We start from the raw sequence: 19,423 nt of genomic DNA, 5'->3' as shown, positions 1-19,423 counted from the left end.
CACGAAGGAAAAAAAAAAAAAAAAAGCTGTGTGGCTTGGCTTCACTTTGCTCCCAGACAGGCCAGGGAGGATGTGTCAGCGCCGTGCCAAATCTTACTAAGGGTGATGAGCAAACAGCACTCCTAGGTTCTGTGATGGCTGTCACTTCAAAGACTTGTAAGCCGAAGACTTGCCAGAGTGGAATAAAAACTAAAATCTCCGGTATGTGCAGTAAGAGAGTTTTGGCTACAGAAATAGGCCTATGAACTTTATACTTAGGCACAGAATATACAAGTACAGCACATTCCACCATCATGCATATACTTATTCCAGTAAGTGATAGGCCTAGGTTCTAACTTTTTTTTCCCCTCAAGTATGTATTTTACTGATTTTTATCTGCCATTTAAATTCCCTGTCCATGTGTACCCATTAAAATATTAAAAATAATCTACATATAATGAGATATTTCAGTAAATAATGTGATGTTACTTCCATTTGCTTGGCAGTAATTATACTCTGGTCTTGTATGTTGTTTTCTTCAAAACTGGAGTTTATTGAAACCATTATGAAAACAAGGCATTAGACAAAAATGCTAAATGATCGCTTTTTTTCTTGTAATTTTGATGTAAGCTGTAAAGCTTAGCTTGGAATTGACCACTTTTGGAAAAGTCTTCAAACTACTTTTCCAAACTTCTTCCTTGATAACTCGAACATGAGGAATCATTGGCAGATCTTGACTTGATAATTTAAATACTATGGAGAGGGCCCTGCCTCGGGAGTGCCTAGTTGCCAGTCTGGTAGAAGAAAGCACTGATGTTTGCATCTCTTTTGATACCTGCTTTCCTAAAACTCTTTTACCAAACAAGCTTTCTGTCTCATTGTGAAATAATTTAAAAAGAAAAACTGTAGAGATAAAAACTTTAAAAGTAGGCATGATGGCACCCACATGCCACAGTCTATAATTAAAATGTAAATAAAAGACCAGTGGACAAATAGAGGCCGTGCTCTTCCAGTGCCTGATCCAGTCAGCTCATTTCTGGTAACCTAGAAACTTCAGTGCCATCTCACCCGATCATTTCTGCTTCTGTTGGGCTTCCAGGGCCTGCCTCTACCTCTGCTCTTACAGTGAGAGCTAAATGGTAGGAGACATTTTCTCGTGCACTTAGGTATTTCTGCTTTGGCAATTTAAAAACTGGTAAACAGAAAGGGTAGCGTCTGAACTAAAATAGATAACAGCATACCCTTCCATGGCAGATTTTTTTCCTGTGGCTGAGACCCTATTTATCCTCTCAGATTGTGCCTGCACATGCTGTGCTTCTGTTCACTGTTTGCAGGCCCAAACTGAATTCTTGACTCATCCTTTGTAGAGAGAAATAATAATTAAGCAGAATAGATAAAGCATTCCATTATTGCTTGTGACAGTCATGGAGAAGAGAGAAAGAAGGTAGATTTATTTATTTATTTACTTTCCTGAGGGAAATTTGATGCACTTTTTCTAAAAGAAGAAGAAAAAAAAAAAAGGCACTACCTAAATACTTTAAGATTTTAATTGTCAGCTTCCACTGAGAACTTGTATTTTTTGTACCTCTTGTGTAATAAAGTCTGACTTCTGGCTTGGTTACAGCCAGAGATTGGGTGTTTCTTTCTTTCTCCCTCTTTTCACAGGGAAAGAAAAATGCAGGACTGAAATATGTTAATGATGCAAAGCATTAACTGGGGATCTACTTACATGATGAGCAATTTTCATTTCTCACTATAAATAGTCCTTTTTTTATTGCATCCACATGAATGTATTCTTGTTTAGAAAGAAAAAATGGTAAATTTTATCAAAGACTATTCATCACATTGGAATCCAATAACTTTTATCAGTTACTATGTCATCTCCATTATTTTTAATAAAATTATTGTTTAATTGAAGTCATGTTCTGTGTACATTTTGAAACTGTTTTGGCTATTACGGAAGTACTCTATCACAGCCTGCAGACTTACAACTAGGTTAATAGTTATCTAATTAGATGTTTGTACATGCACTATTACTCACTGTTGGACAACATGGTTTCTTGAAAAGGCTGTTAAAAATGTATCTAAATAATACAGTGCAATAAATCTGGGCTATTGTCTTTTGTACTAGAACAGCTGATATGGCAACTGTTGGATACAAGGGTTAGAGTTTACAAATACAGTTCCTAATAGATTTAAGTGTATCAAAACTTGCATTAAGCACCTTTTACGAACCTCAGGTGCTTCCCTAAATGCATCTGTATTTCCTGAACATATCCCACCCAAGACAAACATTTGCTTTTCCTTTTATGTGTGGTTGATAACCACTGTGTCACCCCTCACAATACAACATTCAAACTCCTTTCCTCTGATTTAGGAAACAGAAACCATTTTGCCACTTGGCTGAAAGTGTGAGCCACTTTTGCACGGGGGGGTGATGTCTCCCCCTCGTTCCTCTCTCTTGCTACTCCTGCCCTTTTTGCTGCCTGCTGAGGTCTGTCAGCTGAGCTGCTTCTGGAAGTGTTCAGCAGATCAGCTGAGTCGAGTGAGCCAGGTTAAGACAAGGATTTTAAATATTTTGTTAGACACTGAAAACTGAGCCAGAACTGGGTTACAATATGATCACGTGAGCAGCTTCTCTAGAGTCCTGAGGATTTTGTAATAAACAGCAGCACAACTGAAGTATATTGAGGGCATTGGCCTATGTCCTCAGACTTGTCCAAGCATCTACACTCATAATGCACAGATGCAGCCTTGTACCTAGTGATGGGAATACTCTGAGAGATCAGGCAGAAATAATCTTTTGCTCTGGAAGTTTTATATAAGCATCATAGCACTTCTTCTGTGCTAAAGGAAACACCTCTGTACCAAAATCTGTTTTCTTCCATTGTAAGAATTTATGCCTGGGTATTCCAGCTTAGCAATTCCATCTTAAAAAGTATTTTGCGTGCAAGCATCTCTCTTTCTGCAACACGTAGGCAGGTAGATACCAGTAAGCAGAAGCAACATCTCAACTCTTGACAAGGCGTGTGGAGGAAGCACTTGGTAGCAGAGGGAAGGTTAAAAGAAAGAGACTAGAGTGGAGGAAAATGCATAAGCAAGAGTAAAAAGAGCAAATGATAGCAACAGGCAGTCTGGCAGTCCTGAGAAGCAGTCAGGGTCAATTGGGAGAGGATCAAGAAGAGGTTAATGCATAAAACTGAGCACTCGTCTCCTGCTGGTGTCATCAGGAAAGGTTCAGATGCTGACCATTCTCTATTTCTCTCCAAAGCTGATGGTACTCTGAGCAGTCACATGTCATGCACAAGGGTTGAATTCCTCACCCATTTTCCAATATTGGTGTGCTAAACTAATTTGCCCATCTTGAATTTTAAACAAAATTTTCTGATTTCAAATCCACCACTGCATATGTTGTTCAACAAATACATTTGAATAATACATTCATAAAACTAAGGAGAGAGTTTTTTTTTATTACTTGCAGAGGCTTTATCTGCTTATTAATGCATATGTTACAAATCACTTCTAGCTGCTGTTCTAAAATCCAGCTTGAGTGATGAAAGTTCATGTTTCAAATCTCCTTTTTCTTGGCAACACAGGAAAAAGCAAAAATGTCCTTATTAAAAACAAAGTTTGCTGTAATTTTGTTATTCAGAAAGCTTTGCGGAAAACTAATCAGCAAAAGAATTACTGGACTGCGTTATTTTAAATTAGTCTAAGGAGTTCCCAGAGGCTTTTTAAAGTTGTGGTGGTTTTTTTTTTTCAGAGCACACTGTAAATTCAGATGACTGAATAAATATTTACTGAGAATACATATATACATATAAAATACTTGTCTGCCCTTCAGAATAAAAATAACCTGCCACACTTTCAAGAGGACCTCATCCTCCAGGAAGCAGCCTCCACGACTAGCCTCTTTCCCTGCACCTCTATGAAGTTTTCATGTGGAAAATAACAGGGTGTCTTCATCTGTGTAAATAACGCTGCCATCAGCATCTCTGTCAGCACCAGGTAACACTGCTCAGATACATCTCATACATCTTGCTGGGAATCACAGGAGAAACACTGAGCAGAAGCGCAGGTCCGTTGCTGATTTGGAACTGAAATGAAAGAACTGTGTGAACGTCAGTTCCAGCTGAGCTCCCTTCTCACAGGGAAGGCCAACCACTTCATGTGGGGCTTCATCAATCCCCTTCCAGTCCCTGCAGCTTTAAAACATACTTTTTGCCAGCTGTGTGCTAGCAGTTTGATAGCAAAAAATGTCGTACTGATGTTCATGTTGTCATTATACTGGTTGCCACCGACAGGAGAAAAGATATTGCCATCTGGATGTCTCTGTTGCTCAAGAGAACAAGCGCTTTCTGCTTCCTCACTTTCGGAATTCTGACATGGCAAGTCATTTATTATTATATATATATATATTTTAACTAGCCTTATTTAATAAATAATTTTGCTGGATTACTCTTTGCATTGTATTTTGTGACAGTTATATTCAATTTTGCAACGTGCTGTAATAGAAGTATTTGAATATAAAACTAAACATTTTAAAACATGAAACCATTACATAAATTTTAATTGCAACAGAAAAACTATTTCCTGCCTACACATTGTATTTGTTTAATGTTAGTTTCTCTGATTGTACCAATGAAATGCCATATTCGTATTCAGAATCTGAAATAGTGACAAAATCTTCTGAGGATCTAAAGCTAGCTAGCTGCTTTAGCAAAATAAAAGAATGCCTGTTGTGTTGCAGGTATGACAATGAAACAGCTCACCAGTTTACTAAAAATCTGCCCACAGACAATATTGCATAGCTCAGCCTTAAGGAAACTTGCTTTTCTCACTCATGAAGAAATTGTCACCGCATCAAAGTCAGTGAGAAACATACACTGACTTCAATCGAGTGCACGGCTAAGAGATTTTCAGGACTTCCATTATGCTTTAAAATTAAGGTTATTCACATGCATTCATAAATTGGAAACCCTTAGCAGCAGGAAGGCTTAAAGCAACAGTTGTAAGTGAAAAATCCAAAAAGAACATGCTGCAGTTTGAGATTAATACATTACTCACAAAAAATATAATTTTGATTTAAACATGTTTGTTTTTTTCCCTAGCACGTCTAAATCTCAGATTTCTTCCACTGTCACAAAGCACTCCTAGAAATGCAGACAGAATCTGCGGACTGAACTAAAGGACAGCTTCTCAGAGTCAGAACCACTACTTGTTTTGAAGCTACTCCTAAATGATTATTATCCACTTAAAAACATAAACAAACTTTAGCCTTGTAGCATCTCTACAATCATTCACAGTATAAAAACAGAGGTTTCTAGTTTCTGTGTGTACTTACCAAAATAAAGGATTGTTTGTCTCTCAGTTTTGTTTGTAAATGTTTTATTAAAAAAAGCTTTTAATGCTATTAGTCAATACATGTGTAATAATACTTAATAAAGTATCACGTCGTAGTAGGTATTTTGGATTCAGGAATGTCATGGTTTTAACTAATTTTTCAGAGCTCTGTTCTGCTCCAGTCTCTTCTAAAATGTCATTTTTCCAGAATTTAAACAAACTCATTCTTTGTCAAGGTACGTCATCCTTAAGGCCTTGCAAACTTTTTAGAGTGATTGAACCAAAACAAAGAGAGAGCTCGGCTTTCTTGATCTGAAGACCACGTTGCTCTTGAGCTTAAAAAGGTGCCTGCGGTTTTCAAGCAGTTAGTGGCAAATCAGCAAGAAAGAAATCAGAGGAGAAGAAGGGGCACTTGGAAATCAAGACAAGTAAAGTGCACAGTTATACTGTCCGAAATTGTATTAATCTGATCCAAAGAACCTATTGGACTGTGGATATTTAATACAATTTGGCTTGCATGGAACATACAATCACAATCGGACAGAAGGATTTTCTTTTTCTTCCTGAAGTCATCTACAGGATTTATTGAATTCAATTTTCAAGGGTGGCATACTGCAGCTCTTTGGATATAGATTGGTTTCGTAAGTCCACAAAAACATTGGAGAAGTGGGGAAAGGTGTGGAGGGTTGCAAGGTGTCCTTCTCTGTTTCATTTAGATGCCAGTACTCTCCAGTTCCCCATCCTCCAGCCCTAATGCAGCGTGCGACCTAGAAATCATAAAGAGTTTCTCTTTATTTGTGTACTGTCTTTGCGTTTGCTGAGATTGCTCCCCTGTTTGTTCTCTGCTGGTAGCCTTGAGGGGGTCTGTCTTCTCAGCTGGTTCCTCCTCACAGTCCTGGATTTTACTGGCTGGGATGTTGGCAACTGACTCCAAGGAGGTGCCAGCCTCCTCCAGGTGGCTGTAGCCCTTATTGCTGCTGGAAGGATCAGACTGGGAGCTCTGAGAGTCCGTCCTGGTGACGGCAGGGGGAGTGGAGGGGGGTGAACCCCCCAGATCCAGAGATTTGGAGTAGCTAGAAGATGCCTTTGCCAAGAGGCTGGTGTCCATGCCCGTGCTGACAGCTGGAGACCGAGGTGGCTCGGGGGAAAGGGGACGCCTAGCATCAGGCAAGCAGCTGGTGCTCTGCCGCCTCAGAACCAGCTTGTGCCTCCTTGTCCCGTAGCCTCCCTCGATGTGGCTGCTGCTAAGGTCAGTCAGGCTCAGCTCAAACTCCCCCCGTGGGATCTCCCGGGCCCCTCGCTCACCAGGGGGCCTCCGCCAGCCTCCCCCTCCGCCACTCTGCGCCAAGGGCAGAAGGGTGAAAGCACTCAGTGAAGAGCCAACGATGGAGCTGGCCGTGCTGCGCTGGCCCCAGCTCTCCGGTGGGCTGCAGGGTGGGCTGGTGAAGGTGCGGCCAGCAAGGGCTGCACGCTCCTGGTAGATGCTGTACACGGCCTCGGCTAGGCTGGGAGGCTGCGGTGGGGTGCAGAAGGAGGAACGCCGTGGCGAGGATGCCAGGTCAGGGGGAGAAAGGGAGGCACCCAGCCCTGGTGGCCAGGAGCTCTTGGCCAGCATGGCCGTGGCACCCAGGCCTTCACCACCAGGCTTTAGCTCCAGGCCCCGGGACTGCACGTAGTTGACAAAGCCGTTGAGAGGGGCTGAGGCCGGGGTGCCTCCGTCCTTTGCCCGCAGGCTGTGGGCATCGATAACAGTGGAGTAGAGGTCACGCAGGTTGATGATCTTGGTCTTCTTGTCACGGTTCTCGTGCAACACTGCATTGGCACAGATGAAGAGGAAGATGCCGATACCCATGATGAGGGGGCCCAGCACCTTCAGCTTGTCTGAATGCAGGTAGCTCGAGAAAAGACGGAAAAGGAAACCCACGGAAGCCTGGGGGGATGAGGAAGTGGGACGGGACTGCGGGAACCCCCGGGTGGCAGCGGTGGTGGAGGAGTTGGCTCTGGGGGGTGACTCCAGATGGATGTCTGCTTGTGCCCCTTCCTGGCTGCGGGAGCGGTTCCTGGGGGTGCCACCCTGCGGTGCCAGGTGTCTGCCCCCGCTGACGCCACCTTCTCTGTATACCTGGCTGGGCTTGGGCCAGTAGCCCACCACCGCCAAGGCGATGCCCACTAGCAGTACCAGGATGCCACAGAGGGCGATGAGCCCTGAGAGGGAGCACAGCTTGAGCTTGCCTTTCACCACCACCACATCGTTCTTGCGTTTCTTCTTGGTCTTACGTTTGCGTTTGGGGGCTTGGCTTTGGGGTCGTAAGGGGTCCTGCTTCCTAGCTGAGATCCTCAGGAGGCCTCCAGTGGCGATCATGGCTGGCTACCCAGAGCACTGCTCCCTACAGCTGCTCCAGCTCCTGCAATAAAAAAAAAAAAAAAAAAAAAAAAGAGAAAAGGGTGAGGACTGAGGAAAGACCCACAGCACAACAGTTGCTACTGTTTCCTGTTTATCTTTCAACCTCCTGATAGTTAAAATCCTCAACAAATGGGACAGGGGATGGCACCAGCAGGCTGATCTCCCTTGTCCATACAGCTCCTGTGCGTGATAGAGACTGGCAGACCCATGAGACAGACAGTTAAGCAACTCTGGGAAGGGATGCAACCATGTGCCCCACTAGACACTTGGCAAACAGCTAATTAATTTATTTATACTTCAGGAAAATGATAGATGGGGTGGTACCTGCCGGTGTAAACAAAAAAATGATCCTGCTGCTCTCAGAAGAAGCTTGCAAAGCACCAGGATTCAGAGGCGGCTACCAGCTTCCCTACCCTCGAGCCCCATTCCCATGGGGTCAGGTTGTGCTACACGGTGACTGTGGTTAGTGATGTCACGCAGGGACTGGATTCGAGGGGAGGAGGGAAATAAAAGCAGGAAGGCAATATATTTGATCTACGGATACCACTTATTTTATTACACTACTTGCAAGTTGCTGTGGGGAAAGGGGAGGGTTAAACATATTGCTTTGCTTGCCTTTCCTAAATAAGTGGCAAAGGAATTACTGTGAAATGCACAAGGGAAACATTCGAATACCAGAAAGCGGTGCCCTGTCGAACTTTCTTCCTAGCCATTTCCTTTGCATTCGATCTGCAACATTACAGAGATCCATCTCCTGCTTGTGGTCGGGGAGCATCAGGACGGCCGCCTGGTTTGGGAACATGTGCGATGCTCAAGGTAAGTGTTATGTAACCCTGGCCAGCTCCCCCCGCCTCCAGAAAGGGGAGATGGGGGCTGGCAGGTACGAGATGGCATGTCACATCTTATTAAAGGAGGAGCGAACCCCTGTGAATCACCTGGGGGAAACAGCAAGGGTTGCTTGTAGAGAAACTGGCAGGGGACTAAACAGCTAGCATTTACGGCTTTCATTTCCCTGGACCATCAGGAGTCGTCTGCATGTCCCAGTGATCTGAGCTACAAAAGGCACCATGGAGGAACAATTCCTGCACCGTGGCAATTCTTTTTCCAGAGAATCCTCCTTCATGCTACCGAGAAGGTTCCCCTCCCCCCTTTCTCTTTTTAGCTATTTTTTTTTTTTTTTTTTTTTTTAGGGAGCAAAAGATAACAGCACTAAATATAATCTGGTTTATAAACTTCTATTCATTGCATTGAAAGATGATTAAGTAAGCACCTAAAAAAAAAATACCGTGTCCCTTTTCAGCTTTTAAATCTCATTTATTTTCTATTCCCAGATTTGCCACGTATGCAATAATGTTGTGTCCCATTTACTCTGTTCGTATTTTCCCTGGAAAAGAAGGGTGTTGTTGGCGAGGACATTGTTAAATTACTCTCTGAGGCATTACATACTCAAAACAAAGAGCAGAGACTTGCCTTCTCGTTCCTATCACTGAACTATTCCCTTAAAAAAAAAAAAAAAAAACCAAAAACAAAAAGGGGGAAAAAAGGCATTACTTATTGGAGAGGAGTGTGATTACCGGGGCATGATTTGCTTTAATTGCCGGTTCGTTGATCCCATTCTTCCTAGTGCCCCACTAGACAGGCGCTTTTCTCCTCTACGACGACAAAACCAGATGGCAAACGTTTCAGAGCAGCTTTTGCAAACCGGCAGCGCTCGGCACTTAGTTTTTTTCCGATTTACAGAAAGAGCGTAGAGCATCCTACGACCCCCGGCCATTACCAGCGATCGCAACACAGCGGAATAACCCAGGGCTCGGGGAGACATCCCGGAGCTACAGACCGCATCGCTACGAACCGGCTGCGAGCTCCGGGCACCGGCAAAGCGCTGCCGGCTCCTCGCACGAGTCCCCGAGGACCGCTCGGTGCTTGGGCTGGGCGCTGCAGGGCTACCCCAGAGACAGTTTTAACGCCGAGCGAGGCGCTGCGTTGGCCGGGGACCGCTTTCAGTCCGGCCGAGGGGCAGAAAGGGGAGGCTCTGCGGCGTTAAAGTGCTCCTGCTGCCAAACCACCTGCGCCCGGGGGGCTCCGGCGGAGAACCGGCAGGAGGAGGAGGGGGGGACGCGCTCACTTACCGAGGAAGACCGGCGAGGAGTCCGCGGCCAGGCGGCCACCGCGGGGAAGAAACTTTCCGGCCCGAGCGGGCATCCCCGCGCGGCGCCCGCCCCGCCGCCGCCGCCGCCTCACGGCCCCGGGCGGGCGGGCGGCGGGGCCGAGGGGGAGCCCAGCGCTCGGCCCAGCCCCGCCGCCGCCACCACCACCACCGGCACCGCCGCCGGCCGCCTCAGGGAGCTCGGCGGGAGCGCTGCCCCCTCGCCATGCCGCATCCTTCCCGCCGCGGGGCCGGCCCGGCCGAGCCGCCGCCTCCTCCTGCGCCGCCGCGGGGCTGCCGGCCGGCCTCGGGGCCGTTGCTAGGCGACGGAGCCGTGACACAGGGAAATGGCCGCACTCCGGCCGCCGCCGCCGCCCCCCCACCTGCGCACCTGCGCCCGCCCGCCGCGGCCCTGCCCTCGCACGCCACGCCCCTAACGGGCACGCCACGCCCCTAACGGCCCCGCCCCCAACGGCCGCGCCCCGCCCCTAACGGCCGCGCCCCGCCCCAACGGCCCCGCCTCGCCCCCCCCACCCCCACGCCATGTCGTGCGTGCCCGGGCGAGGCGCGCCCGCCGGATTAGATCGGCTCAGAGGGGTGTGATTATCCCAGTCCAACAGCCCAGGGCTCTGCCTCGCCTCATAGCCTTCATAGAGTCAGAGTCACAGAATATCCTGAGCTGGAAGGGACCCACAAGGACCATTGAGTCCAACTCCTGGCTCCACACAGGTTTACCCAAACATTCAGACCATGGTTAAGAGCACAGTCCAAACACTTCACAGAATCACAGAATCACAGAATTTCTAGGTTGGAAGAGACCTCAAGATCATCGAGTCCAACCTCTGACCTAACACTAACAGTCCCCACTAAACCATATCCCTAAGCTCTACATCTAAACGTCTTTTAAAGACTTCCACTTCTTAAACTCCGTCAGGCTTGGTGCCCTGACTACGTCCTGGGGAGCCTGTTCCAGTGGACGACCACCCTCTCACTGAAGAACCTGTTCCTCAAATCCAGCCTGACCCTCCCCTGTTGCAGCTTGACACCATTCCCTTGGTTCACTGCAAAGTGACCAGTGGGTCACTAAAGAGAATAGATTGCCACTTGCCCCTCCACTCCCCTTCATGAGGAAGCTGTAGACACGGGTGTCTCCCCTCAGCCTCCTCTTTTCCAGGCTGAACAGGCCAAGTGACCTCAGCTGCTCCTCATACATCTTCCCCTCTAGGCCCTTCATCCTTCTGGGTTTTGCCATGTCTCCATTTCAGAACATCATAGTGGGGTGGAAGTGGGAAGACTGCATGGGTGACATCCCAGTGACCTCGTGGCATGCTGTCCCGCCTTTGGTTGCAAAATACTTACCCTGAACAGGAGGGAGAGTGTGCATCTCAAGTGACAATACAGTGGTTTTGAAAGGAGAAGTGGCAAATACAGTAAGATCACAACTTCTTTTTCCCCTCAAGTTTGCAGGAATGACTAGGAAGTCAGCCAAGAAGCAGATGAGATGATGAGGAGAGTAATAAAGGAAGAAAGATGAAAGTCACAGCTAAGATGTGTCAGTGGTGTTACACTGGATCTCGCATTTTCAGTAGAGACCAGGAAACAATATTCTCTTCTGAGCACCTTCTTGGAAATTCTGATTAAATCGAAGCTACATTAAGCTGTCGCATAAGTGAGATATAATCTTGCATGTCCCGTCACACTGCTTCTCATATTTATAAGAAAAGACTGCTGTTGATTGCTTTAGTAGAGTCTTGTTAGAGGTCCACTGTGAGACTGAAAGGCAAATCTCAGGCAGGTATCTCAATAAGTTAGAAAACTCCTCCTGTAAAACTTGTGTTTGCTCCCAACATTCATTGCCTGTTTTGCAGCGGTGAATAGGCCAAACCCACTTTTTTTTGTAAGTGGTCTGGGATTACTATTGAAGTTGGAGTGTGATCTAGGCCAGGCCAGAACAGCCCTCTTCTACCTCTGCTTGACCTCTTGCATGGGAAGACTATGCTGTGTGTAAAAACCTGCCAGAAACTGAGACAATTTTTATGGTTTAAATTAGTGCTGCTTTAAAAAAAAATAGTTCTAACTGAGGGTGGAAAAAATGTAGGAGAGATTATGAATATTCAATTAAATTGTATATATTCCAGCCTCAACAATTCTGTGATTCTGTGAATTTTAATCCAGACTGTGCTATTGCATGTCTTTCACCCCAACCATCAACGCCTATTTTGAGAACAAACAAATCCTAAAGCTGCACATATGCATTTTAATCTCAGTTGAAGTCTGTCTCAGCAGAACCACTTGGGGCACATTTCTTTTAGTACATATATAACTTTTGTTTATGCAACAGGCTTGAAATTTAAGATTTATTATTTAAGAACTTCTTATAAAACTGTGCTTCGAACACTCTCGTTGAACCTGAGCCTTCTGACGTTCGGTAATTTGCTTTGTGTTCAGCCCAGACTATCAGAGAAATCCAAACATATCACATCTGTTTCCACTGGAGACCTGTATCCTATCAATAATGCAGCATCATCAGACTCTCCCTGAAAAGCTCCTGTGTTAGAGAAAGAGGGAGAATGAGAGCGAGTTTTTAAAGGGCAAAGAGCTCTTTTCCCTATCTGAGTCATATTTTCTATTTCTGTCAAACTAAACCATTCTATTTAGCTATCTTTTTTATACAACGGCCTCTCCATATTTTCATTGCTAACGTTTTGAGTGATTAGGCTATCATCACGTTCATGGTTTTCAAATTACTCCTAGCAAAATTTGCTGTAGGTGAGTCCAAATCCTGGGGAGAAAAAAAAAAAAAAAAAAAAAAAAGAAGAAAAAAAAAACATATATATGTTCTTGGATGAAAAGCTGCTGAAAATGTTGTTAGGCAGCAGCTAGCAATGCAGACTTAATTTGCTCTACATCATAAGGATCAGTTCTACAACGTCAGAGTGAATCCCTTAGAGCAAGTTACCATGCTGTGTTACATATCCTTATGTATCCTGCAGATTCTTCTTGTTGTTTTAACAAACACATTGGGAGCTTTAATGAAACATTTATTTTATTTTTAATTGACATGGATTGTGTGCTCCCAGGAGCAGAATGGTTGCAAAAGACAGCTTTCCTATCGGTCTGATTTACTAGTTGCCTGAGTTAATTTGTAACTCTCTCTGCAGTATTTGGATTGACTACTGAGCACTTCTGGCAGGCTCAGCCCATGCCTTACCCTTATATAACTTTCTACGTGATGCTACTTACCATTAAACTGTGATGTACCTACATAATTATTAGGAATTTTAAAGAGGTTATTAGAACAGGATTTCCTTTCTCCATTCACCCCTCTTCCTCTCCTTGCCTTGCCTTTTTGTCTTTTTTTCCTCTCCTCTCCTCTCCTCTCCTCTCCTCTCCTCTCCTCTCCTCTCCTCTCCTCTCCTCTCCTCTCCTCTCCTCTCCTCTCCTCTCCTCTCCTCTCCTCTCCTCTCCTCTCCTCTCCTCTCCTCTCCTCTCCTCTCCTCTCCTCTCCTCTCCTCTCCTCTCCTCTCCTCTCCTCTCCTCTCCTCTCCTCTCCTCTCCTCTCCCTGTTTAAATATATAAAATCACTATTTTTTAAGCATACACTTGTTTTTATTAGGTTGATTGAGCATAAGATGGTAACCTTCATGTGGTCCTTCTTGGAAAGTGCTTCAGTACAACCATGCCATCAATTTTAGTGTATCCACTTGAATAAGTTCCACTCCAGGCTGGCTGGATATGTCAGCTCTAATGCAGGAGATTTGTAGCCAAGTTAATATATCTCAGCCTTCAGCAGGCCTAAGGTCCAAAAATGATTCAAAGGACAACCTAAAGTACTTGGTGTACTTACATGAAATACTGTAGCATCTATGGGTTCTAGCCACGGTCCAGGAGTTCCCGGTGCAGAGAGCTTACAAAACCAAAACAGAGAGCAGGCCCTTACATGATATACGTGCAGTTTGGGCACCAGATGAAAAGGATTCTTTGAGGAGTGCTATTAAAAGCACAAGAGAGAGACATATTGCACAGACTTCAGGTTTTCCTCAGTGATTTATCTTCACAATTTCTCAGACACAGAGAAGTCTTGAAAGGTCATTTCCACCTCAACTTCCATCCAGCTACCAAGCGGAATGGTTTCCAGTCATAACAGTGGCTCTAACCTGAAAGCACATTTTAATTTTAAATTGCCTTAGCTAATTTATTACGTTAATAAAAATAAAAACTGATGTACATTTCGTACATGTGCTTCACAGTATTTTGTGCTACATGGCAAGGTTTCCTGAGTCTGTGTTGCTGGAGTTCATAGCCTTGTCTTATGCAATAGGTAGGAAGGTTCCAATAGCATCACTCCCAGCCTGGGCACTGCTCTCAAAGTATGTTCCATCCTATGTTAGCCCAAATTTTTTATTTTTTATTTTTTTCTATTAGTTTGTTTCCCATGTCAGTGGAGATTCTGATTTGATTAATGGTGCAGATTCTGGTATCATTAGTGATGATTTGATAACTGGATAACTGATGCAGAGGAGAAGAGCAGCACAGTGAAGGAATTACGAGAAATCATCCTCACTGAGAAAATACATGCTTGAAATCCTTACAGACCTGCATCAAACATAGTGCATCCCCATTGTTTATTAGATTCATCTGGCTTATTTGATACACGGTAGAATCAGAGGCAACTTTTCTTTTCATTGTGCAGCAAGCCTGAGTCTAGATAATCCACTGAGAGTGAACGGCAATTTGCATGTCTGCTCTTCTTTCAGAATTAATTATAGCAGAGATACACATTACTGGGAACATTCATCAGGGTGAAGGAGATACACAGACATGAGATCTGGTGATTGAAAGGTAAAGGGAATTAATATTTTAAGATGAACAAGTGTTTTTCAAAAAAAAAAAAAAAAAAAAGAATTACTAGTTTATCTCAATTCAGTTTTTATTGACAAATGAAATGTCTGTGAGTAGATTTTTATTTTTGAGACATTAATGACACTTGCCACTTTATAAATATGTATATTTTTAATTGACATCTTGCAGAAAGCTTGAAAATAGAGGAGACAATGTTAAATTCTCCTGGGTATGTTGTGACATGTTGCAGGAAATCTGTGATAGTCGCACCCTTGGGTTATGAACCATGCTCAGGGGCATATGCCACTCAATTGCTTTTAAATGTTCTGTGCATGACTTCTCAGCCAGCTTAAAAAGAAGTAGGAACCATTCAACCATGGTATTTGCTTTCACTTTTGATTTGTTGATGTGAGACAACTGCAAACACATACACCTTTGTGCTATTATCCGTGGACACAAAAACACATCGTAAAGGCTAGTCATGAATACTTCCCAAAGGAAAGACCAGTGTAATATTTCCTCCAAATCACTGAAATATATATATATATTTATTTGGTGTTGTTCCCCCTTTGCTTACCCCATTGCTCTACAACATAAGCTCTTTGAGATGAGGTCCATTCCAAAATAACTTGACCCTAGTTGCAGTAAGATATTTGTCTACAACCATTTCATGATTAGCAGCTCCTTATTGTTTAAACATTTTGGTGACAAGTTGAGGGTTTATAGCAAATGCTCTGGCAGACATGAACATCTATTTTATAAGACAAGTTTATAAAATAGCTTATTTCATCTTCAAACCTCAGAAATAGTATTTTGAATCAGTGGGACAGCACTTGTCCATGAGACAGATAATAAAAGTATAATGGACAGAGCGTTGGAAAATGTTTTTATTGTCAGTGATATTAAAAATAAATTACTTGCATAGCAAAGCACTTGTTGTAGGAGGTGAACAGTAGAATATACCAGTAACATATGGGTCCCACTGTTTTTTTTTTTTCTTTTTGTTTGTTTGTTTTTTCCCTTCCAGGCCAGTAGATGCTAGAGAGATTTTTACCCTTGGTAACTTAAAATTGTAGGTGTTCAAAAATAAACTTGATACCAGCATCTTTGCAGCTTCGTGTGGGGATTTTTCAACAAGGAAAGGGTGCTTGTTCCTTTTGTCTGCGTTGCTCATTGCAAGTCCTGACATCAGAGAGTTCTGGCAATGGGATGGTCTCAGGGAGGAATTTTGGGCAGTTTGCCTCCTCCACACAGGGACAGGACATCCATGCAGTGCTGAAAGACCTGAACTAGTCAGCCACCATGAGCAGTCACAACAAGCAGGACTAGCTAGCAGATTTCTACATTTGTAATCATTTCACTGTTTCTCCATCTGTTTCTTGTACGCACCTGCTGCTTCTCAGCATATCTTCAGACTGCCGGGGAGCACGGCTGTCTTTTCATTACACAGAATGCACAATGACTATGTTAGTTGGGGGAATTCCTGACTGGTCTGGTGAGACACTAGAACAATGCAATCAAGCATAATCACACTTGTAATTAATAATAAGATGATTTGAGGCAATCTGCATGAAAGCACAGTCTATCAGTCAGGAGAAAAAGACTGATTGTGTCTTTCCTATTAAAAGAAAGATTGTCACAGACCGGCACTTACTAAATACTTACATGCTTGTGCAGCTTGATAGGTGTCTTTGCCCTACATTATTAAGGGATTAACTTGGCATTTTATACATGGAAACTATTGCAGTATCCTTTTATGTGCTGTCGGGAGATTAACCCAGTTTTTGAACCTGTTTTCTGTTTGTTTTGTTGATTTATTTTTTTTTTCCTTTCCCCCATGACCAGTCACATTTTTTTTTACTGTACACTGGACATCTAATCATCACTGTGAAAGGGCCACAAGCCAATTGAGATTATTCATCCAGTAGCAATAGGTTTTATGGACTGTTAACACTATTTGTCACAACACTGATGAATTGTGAAGGTCCTTAAAACTCCATGCTTCACTGCAATCACCTTCAGAGTGATGCAAGATCTGCTTAGAATCGAGGGTGAGATTTGCCCAAGATTTAATGACACATTTTGGCAACATAAAGGAAGCCAGAAAACATATGGAGACTCTGATGGAGGAACCCTTGGGTTGCCAGAAGACAACAGTCATCTTGTTTCTGACAGCTCTTCACAGTTTCTCCCTGGGGAAAGGAAGTTGGGGTAAAGTCAAGAGCATATCTTGAATACTCTAGATACTGTTGCTAACCAGTGTAGGTGTGAACAGCCTACTTTCTTACTTCTGAGAGGAACTAAACCCTTTTTAGGCTGTGAGCAGCACCAAAGTGAAATGTAGAATTATTTGAACTCTGCCACACTCCAGATCCAAGTGTCAGAGTCAACGTGCTGATATTTTCTCTTCAGTCACACTTAAATTGTGTTTTAAATTATCTGGAATGAGAAACATAGCAAAGAATATTTTCATAGCAATATTAAAACAATGAAAATTGCCTTAAGTTGTAGAATGGTGATTTAATGGTGATCAGTAGGTACTAAATCTTAAAAATAGCCAGAAAAAAAAAATCAAAATATGAACTTGAACTCTTCAGTTAAATGACACTTAGGCACTCAGACCACAGGTCATTGTTTACTGAATACAATTAATAACATTTTACAAGGAGGACTTGATCGTTATTCCTTTGATTTCATGGCATATTGTACCTCTATTTTGATTTTGAATGTTAATGTTACAACATTCAGCTATGTTAGTCAAATGCCTCATATTACACTCATATTACACTAATCGTTCTTAATCTGTTTTGTAACTTCAAGGGTATCAAGCTGTATAATAATAATAATTTAAAAAAAGAAAAAAAAAAGTACAGCTTGCTAAATTGCTTTTCTACATTGATAAAAGTAAACTGAATTTGAAGAATGAGGTAGATCTATGGAAACATCCTGGTTTTGCCCAAGTCAGTATATTCTCAGCAGAAAGCCAATAGGTACAGGCTTTTCTGTACTGTAGAAAATGTTTCCCTGAAGAGTGAAACAGAATAAATGAAAAGGGATTCACAACATTATGTTTGCTTGCTGTTCCTTTGCTTTCATTACCAAATAATTATGTCTCCTTAAATTTAAGCAGGAAAAAAAAATAAGGGAGCCATTTAATTATGCAGCTATAAGGATGTTGCTTGCTCTAATCTTTTCAACACTCCCACTGGGGTAGGCTATGACCTGGTTAATCTGTACATCTGAACCAAAGTCAATTAACGTGCTATGAAATTTCACCAGAGACAATGAAACTAAAATCTGCCCTGCAGTTGCAGTGGGATTGGACATGTGAATAAAACAACTAGGCTTTGGCCCCAAATATCAAGCACTAACTCTACTGTTCATGGAGCAAAGTAAGAGCTTTGGGAATCTCTGTAAGCTTAGGCACTCCTAAAAAAGCACAGATATCTTAAGCAGGAAGAAAATGCACACCTCATCTTGTGATGCAGAACATTGCTGATTTGCAGCCTACGTTTATATCTGTAGTTATTTTTAGGCAGTCATTTTGCTGAGTTTTATTTGTAGATGCTAATACATAATAAGGCAATTGTGCTCTAAAGCAATCAAAAAAAAGCACAACCTGATTTTTTTTATTTTTATTTTTATATTTTTCCTGAAATTTATTAGTGAGTAGATTGGCCTATTCACCGGGAGGATGGGAAGGACCTTTTCATGTTCTTCTTTGTCCTTGCTTATTGGAGTATTTTGGGAATGAAATGATACTTGTTAGGTACAATGGTTACAAAGCCTCAACTCCTCCCTTTATTACACATTTTTTCCTTTGAATGCTTATTACTTGTGCATAGCCAGGAGTATGAGGATCACAGATGCATTAAATGCTATTTATTTAGCTTTAAATAGAGCCAATCAGAGCTTATGAAAATATTAAACATATTTCCAAATAAAATTTGAACGTATAAGTCAGGCAATGGCTAAATCTGTAACTGTCTCTATCACAATTTTTGATAAGGACTCTACTACAGTCAGAGCATGCTCTTAAGCTCTTGGTTACCTTTACTGTTCATAGGTGTCCCCACCACAAAAGGCTGGGTCAGTTCCTGAGGATATATTGCACCACAAGTGGGTGGAATTTATTTCACCTAACTTTGGAAGGCTAAAACCTGCCTGCATCACTTCCAGAGTGTGACAGATCTGGTGTGCTGTAGGAGTGGCAGTTTGAATTATTTTCTGCAATTACCTGTTTCCTCCTATTGATTATAACAGTACCTTAAACACTAGATTTCTACGTTGATGTTTTTCACATTGCAGACTTTTCCATCTGTTTTCCTTCTGCTGCAGTATGAGACTTTCCATTAAGCATTTTTCTTAGCATCATCAGAGTTCAACAAAGTGCCAGATCTCAGATTCATGTTCCCCAGATTTCCATTCTGCATCCCATAATGCTTTCTACCTCACAATATCTAGCTATGTACATACATCAGTGTCTTCATACATCTCTTTTTACTTCTAGTATCATCATAGATCAAGTGTAGACAAAATTTTTTGAGGGAGATGAATGGATAGGATAAACCCTTCAGAAGAATTGTATTTCAGAAGTAGTTGCATTCCACTGAGCAACATTTTTGAGAACAGCAAATAACTTCTGAGTGGAGGGATCACATTTTAATGGTTACTTAAATAACAAGAAACAGCTGTAGAACTTTTGAGTG

At 42.9% G+C, this 19,423-nt stretch overlaps 1 protein-coding gene across 2 annotated transcripts; it reads right to left on the bottom strand.

Moving 5' to 3' along the window:
* Positions 1 to 5,569: 5,569 nt before the first annotated feature.
* TMEM200C (transmembrane protein 200C) lies at positions 5,570 to 9,918 on the bottom strand. 2 transcript variants are annotated; one of them, XM_032181025.1, is made up of 3 exons: positions 9,856 to 9,908; positions 9,301 to 9,378; positions 5,570 to 7,727 (listed from the first exon to the last, which is right to left on the bottom strand). In XM_032181025.1, exon 3 carries the CDS (start codon positions 7,682 to 7,684, stop codon positions 6,035 to 6,037), a length of 1,650 nt encoding a protein of 549 aa, XP_032036916.1. In that variant the 5' UTR covers positions 7,685 to 7,727; positions 9,301 to 9,378; positions 9,856 to 9,908; the 3' UTR covers positions 5,570 to 6,034. The 2 variants fall into 2 exon arrangements, with proteins under 2 accessions (XP_032036916.1, XP_032036915.1); XM_032181024.1 differs by lacking the exon at positions 9,301 to 9,378 and having other exon boundaries at positions 9,856 to 9,918.
* Positions 9,919 to 19,423: the final 9,505 nt, after the last annotated feature.

This window comes from Aythya fuligula, chromosome 2 (genome assembly GCF_009819795.1).
Source record: "Aythya fuligula isolate bAytFul2 chromosome 2, bAytFul2.pri, whole genome shotgun sequence".
In the NCBI taxonomy this organism is placed as follows: domain Eukaryota; kingdom Metazoa; phylum Chordata; class Aves; order Anseriformes; family Anatidae; genus Aythya; species Aythya fuligula.
The sequence above is the reverse complement of the archived record's forward strand: the minus strand, read 5'-3'. Positions and strand labels throughout refer to the sequence as shown.

Bases quoted from the DNA above. Each gene is read 5' to 3' on its own strand.
- TMEM200C (XM_032181024.1), bottom strand. From the start codon at position 7,684: ATGATCGCCACTGGAGGCCTCCTGAGGATCTCAGCTAGGAAGCAGGAC.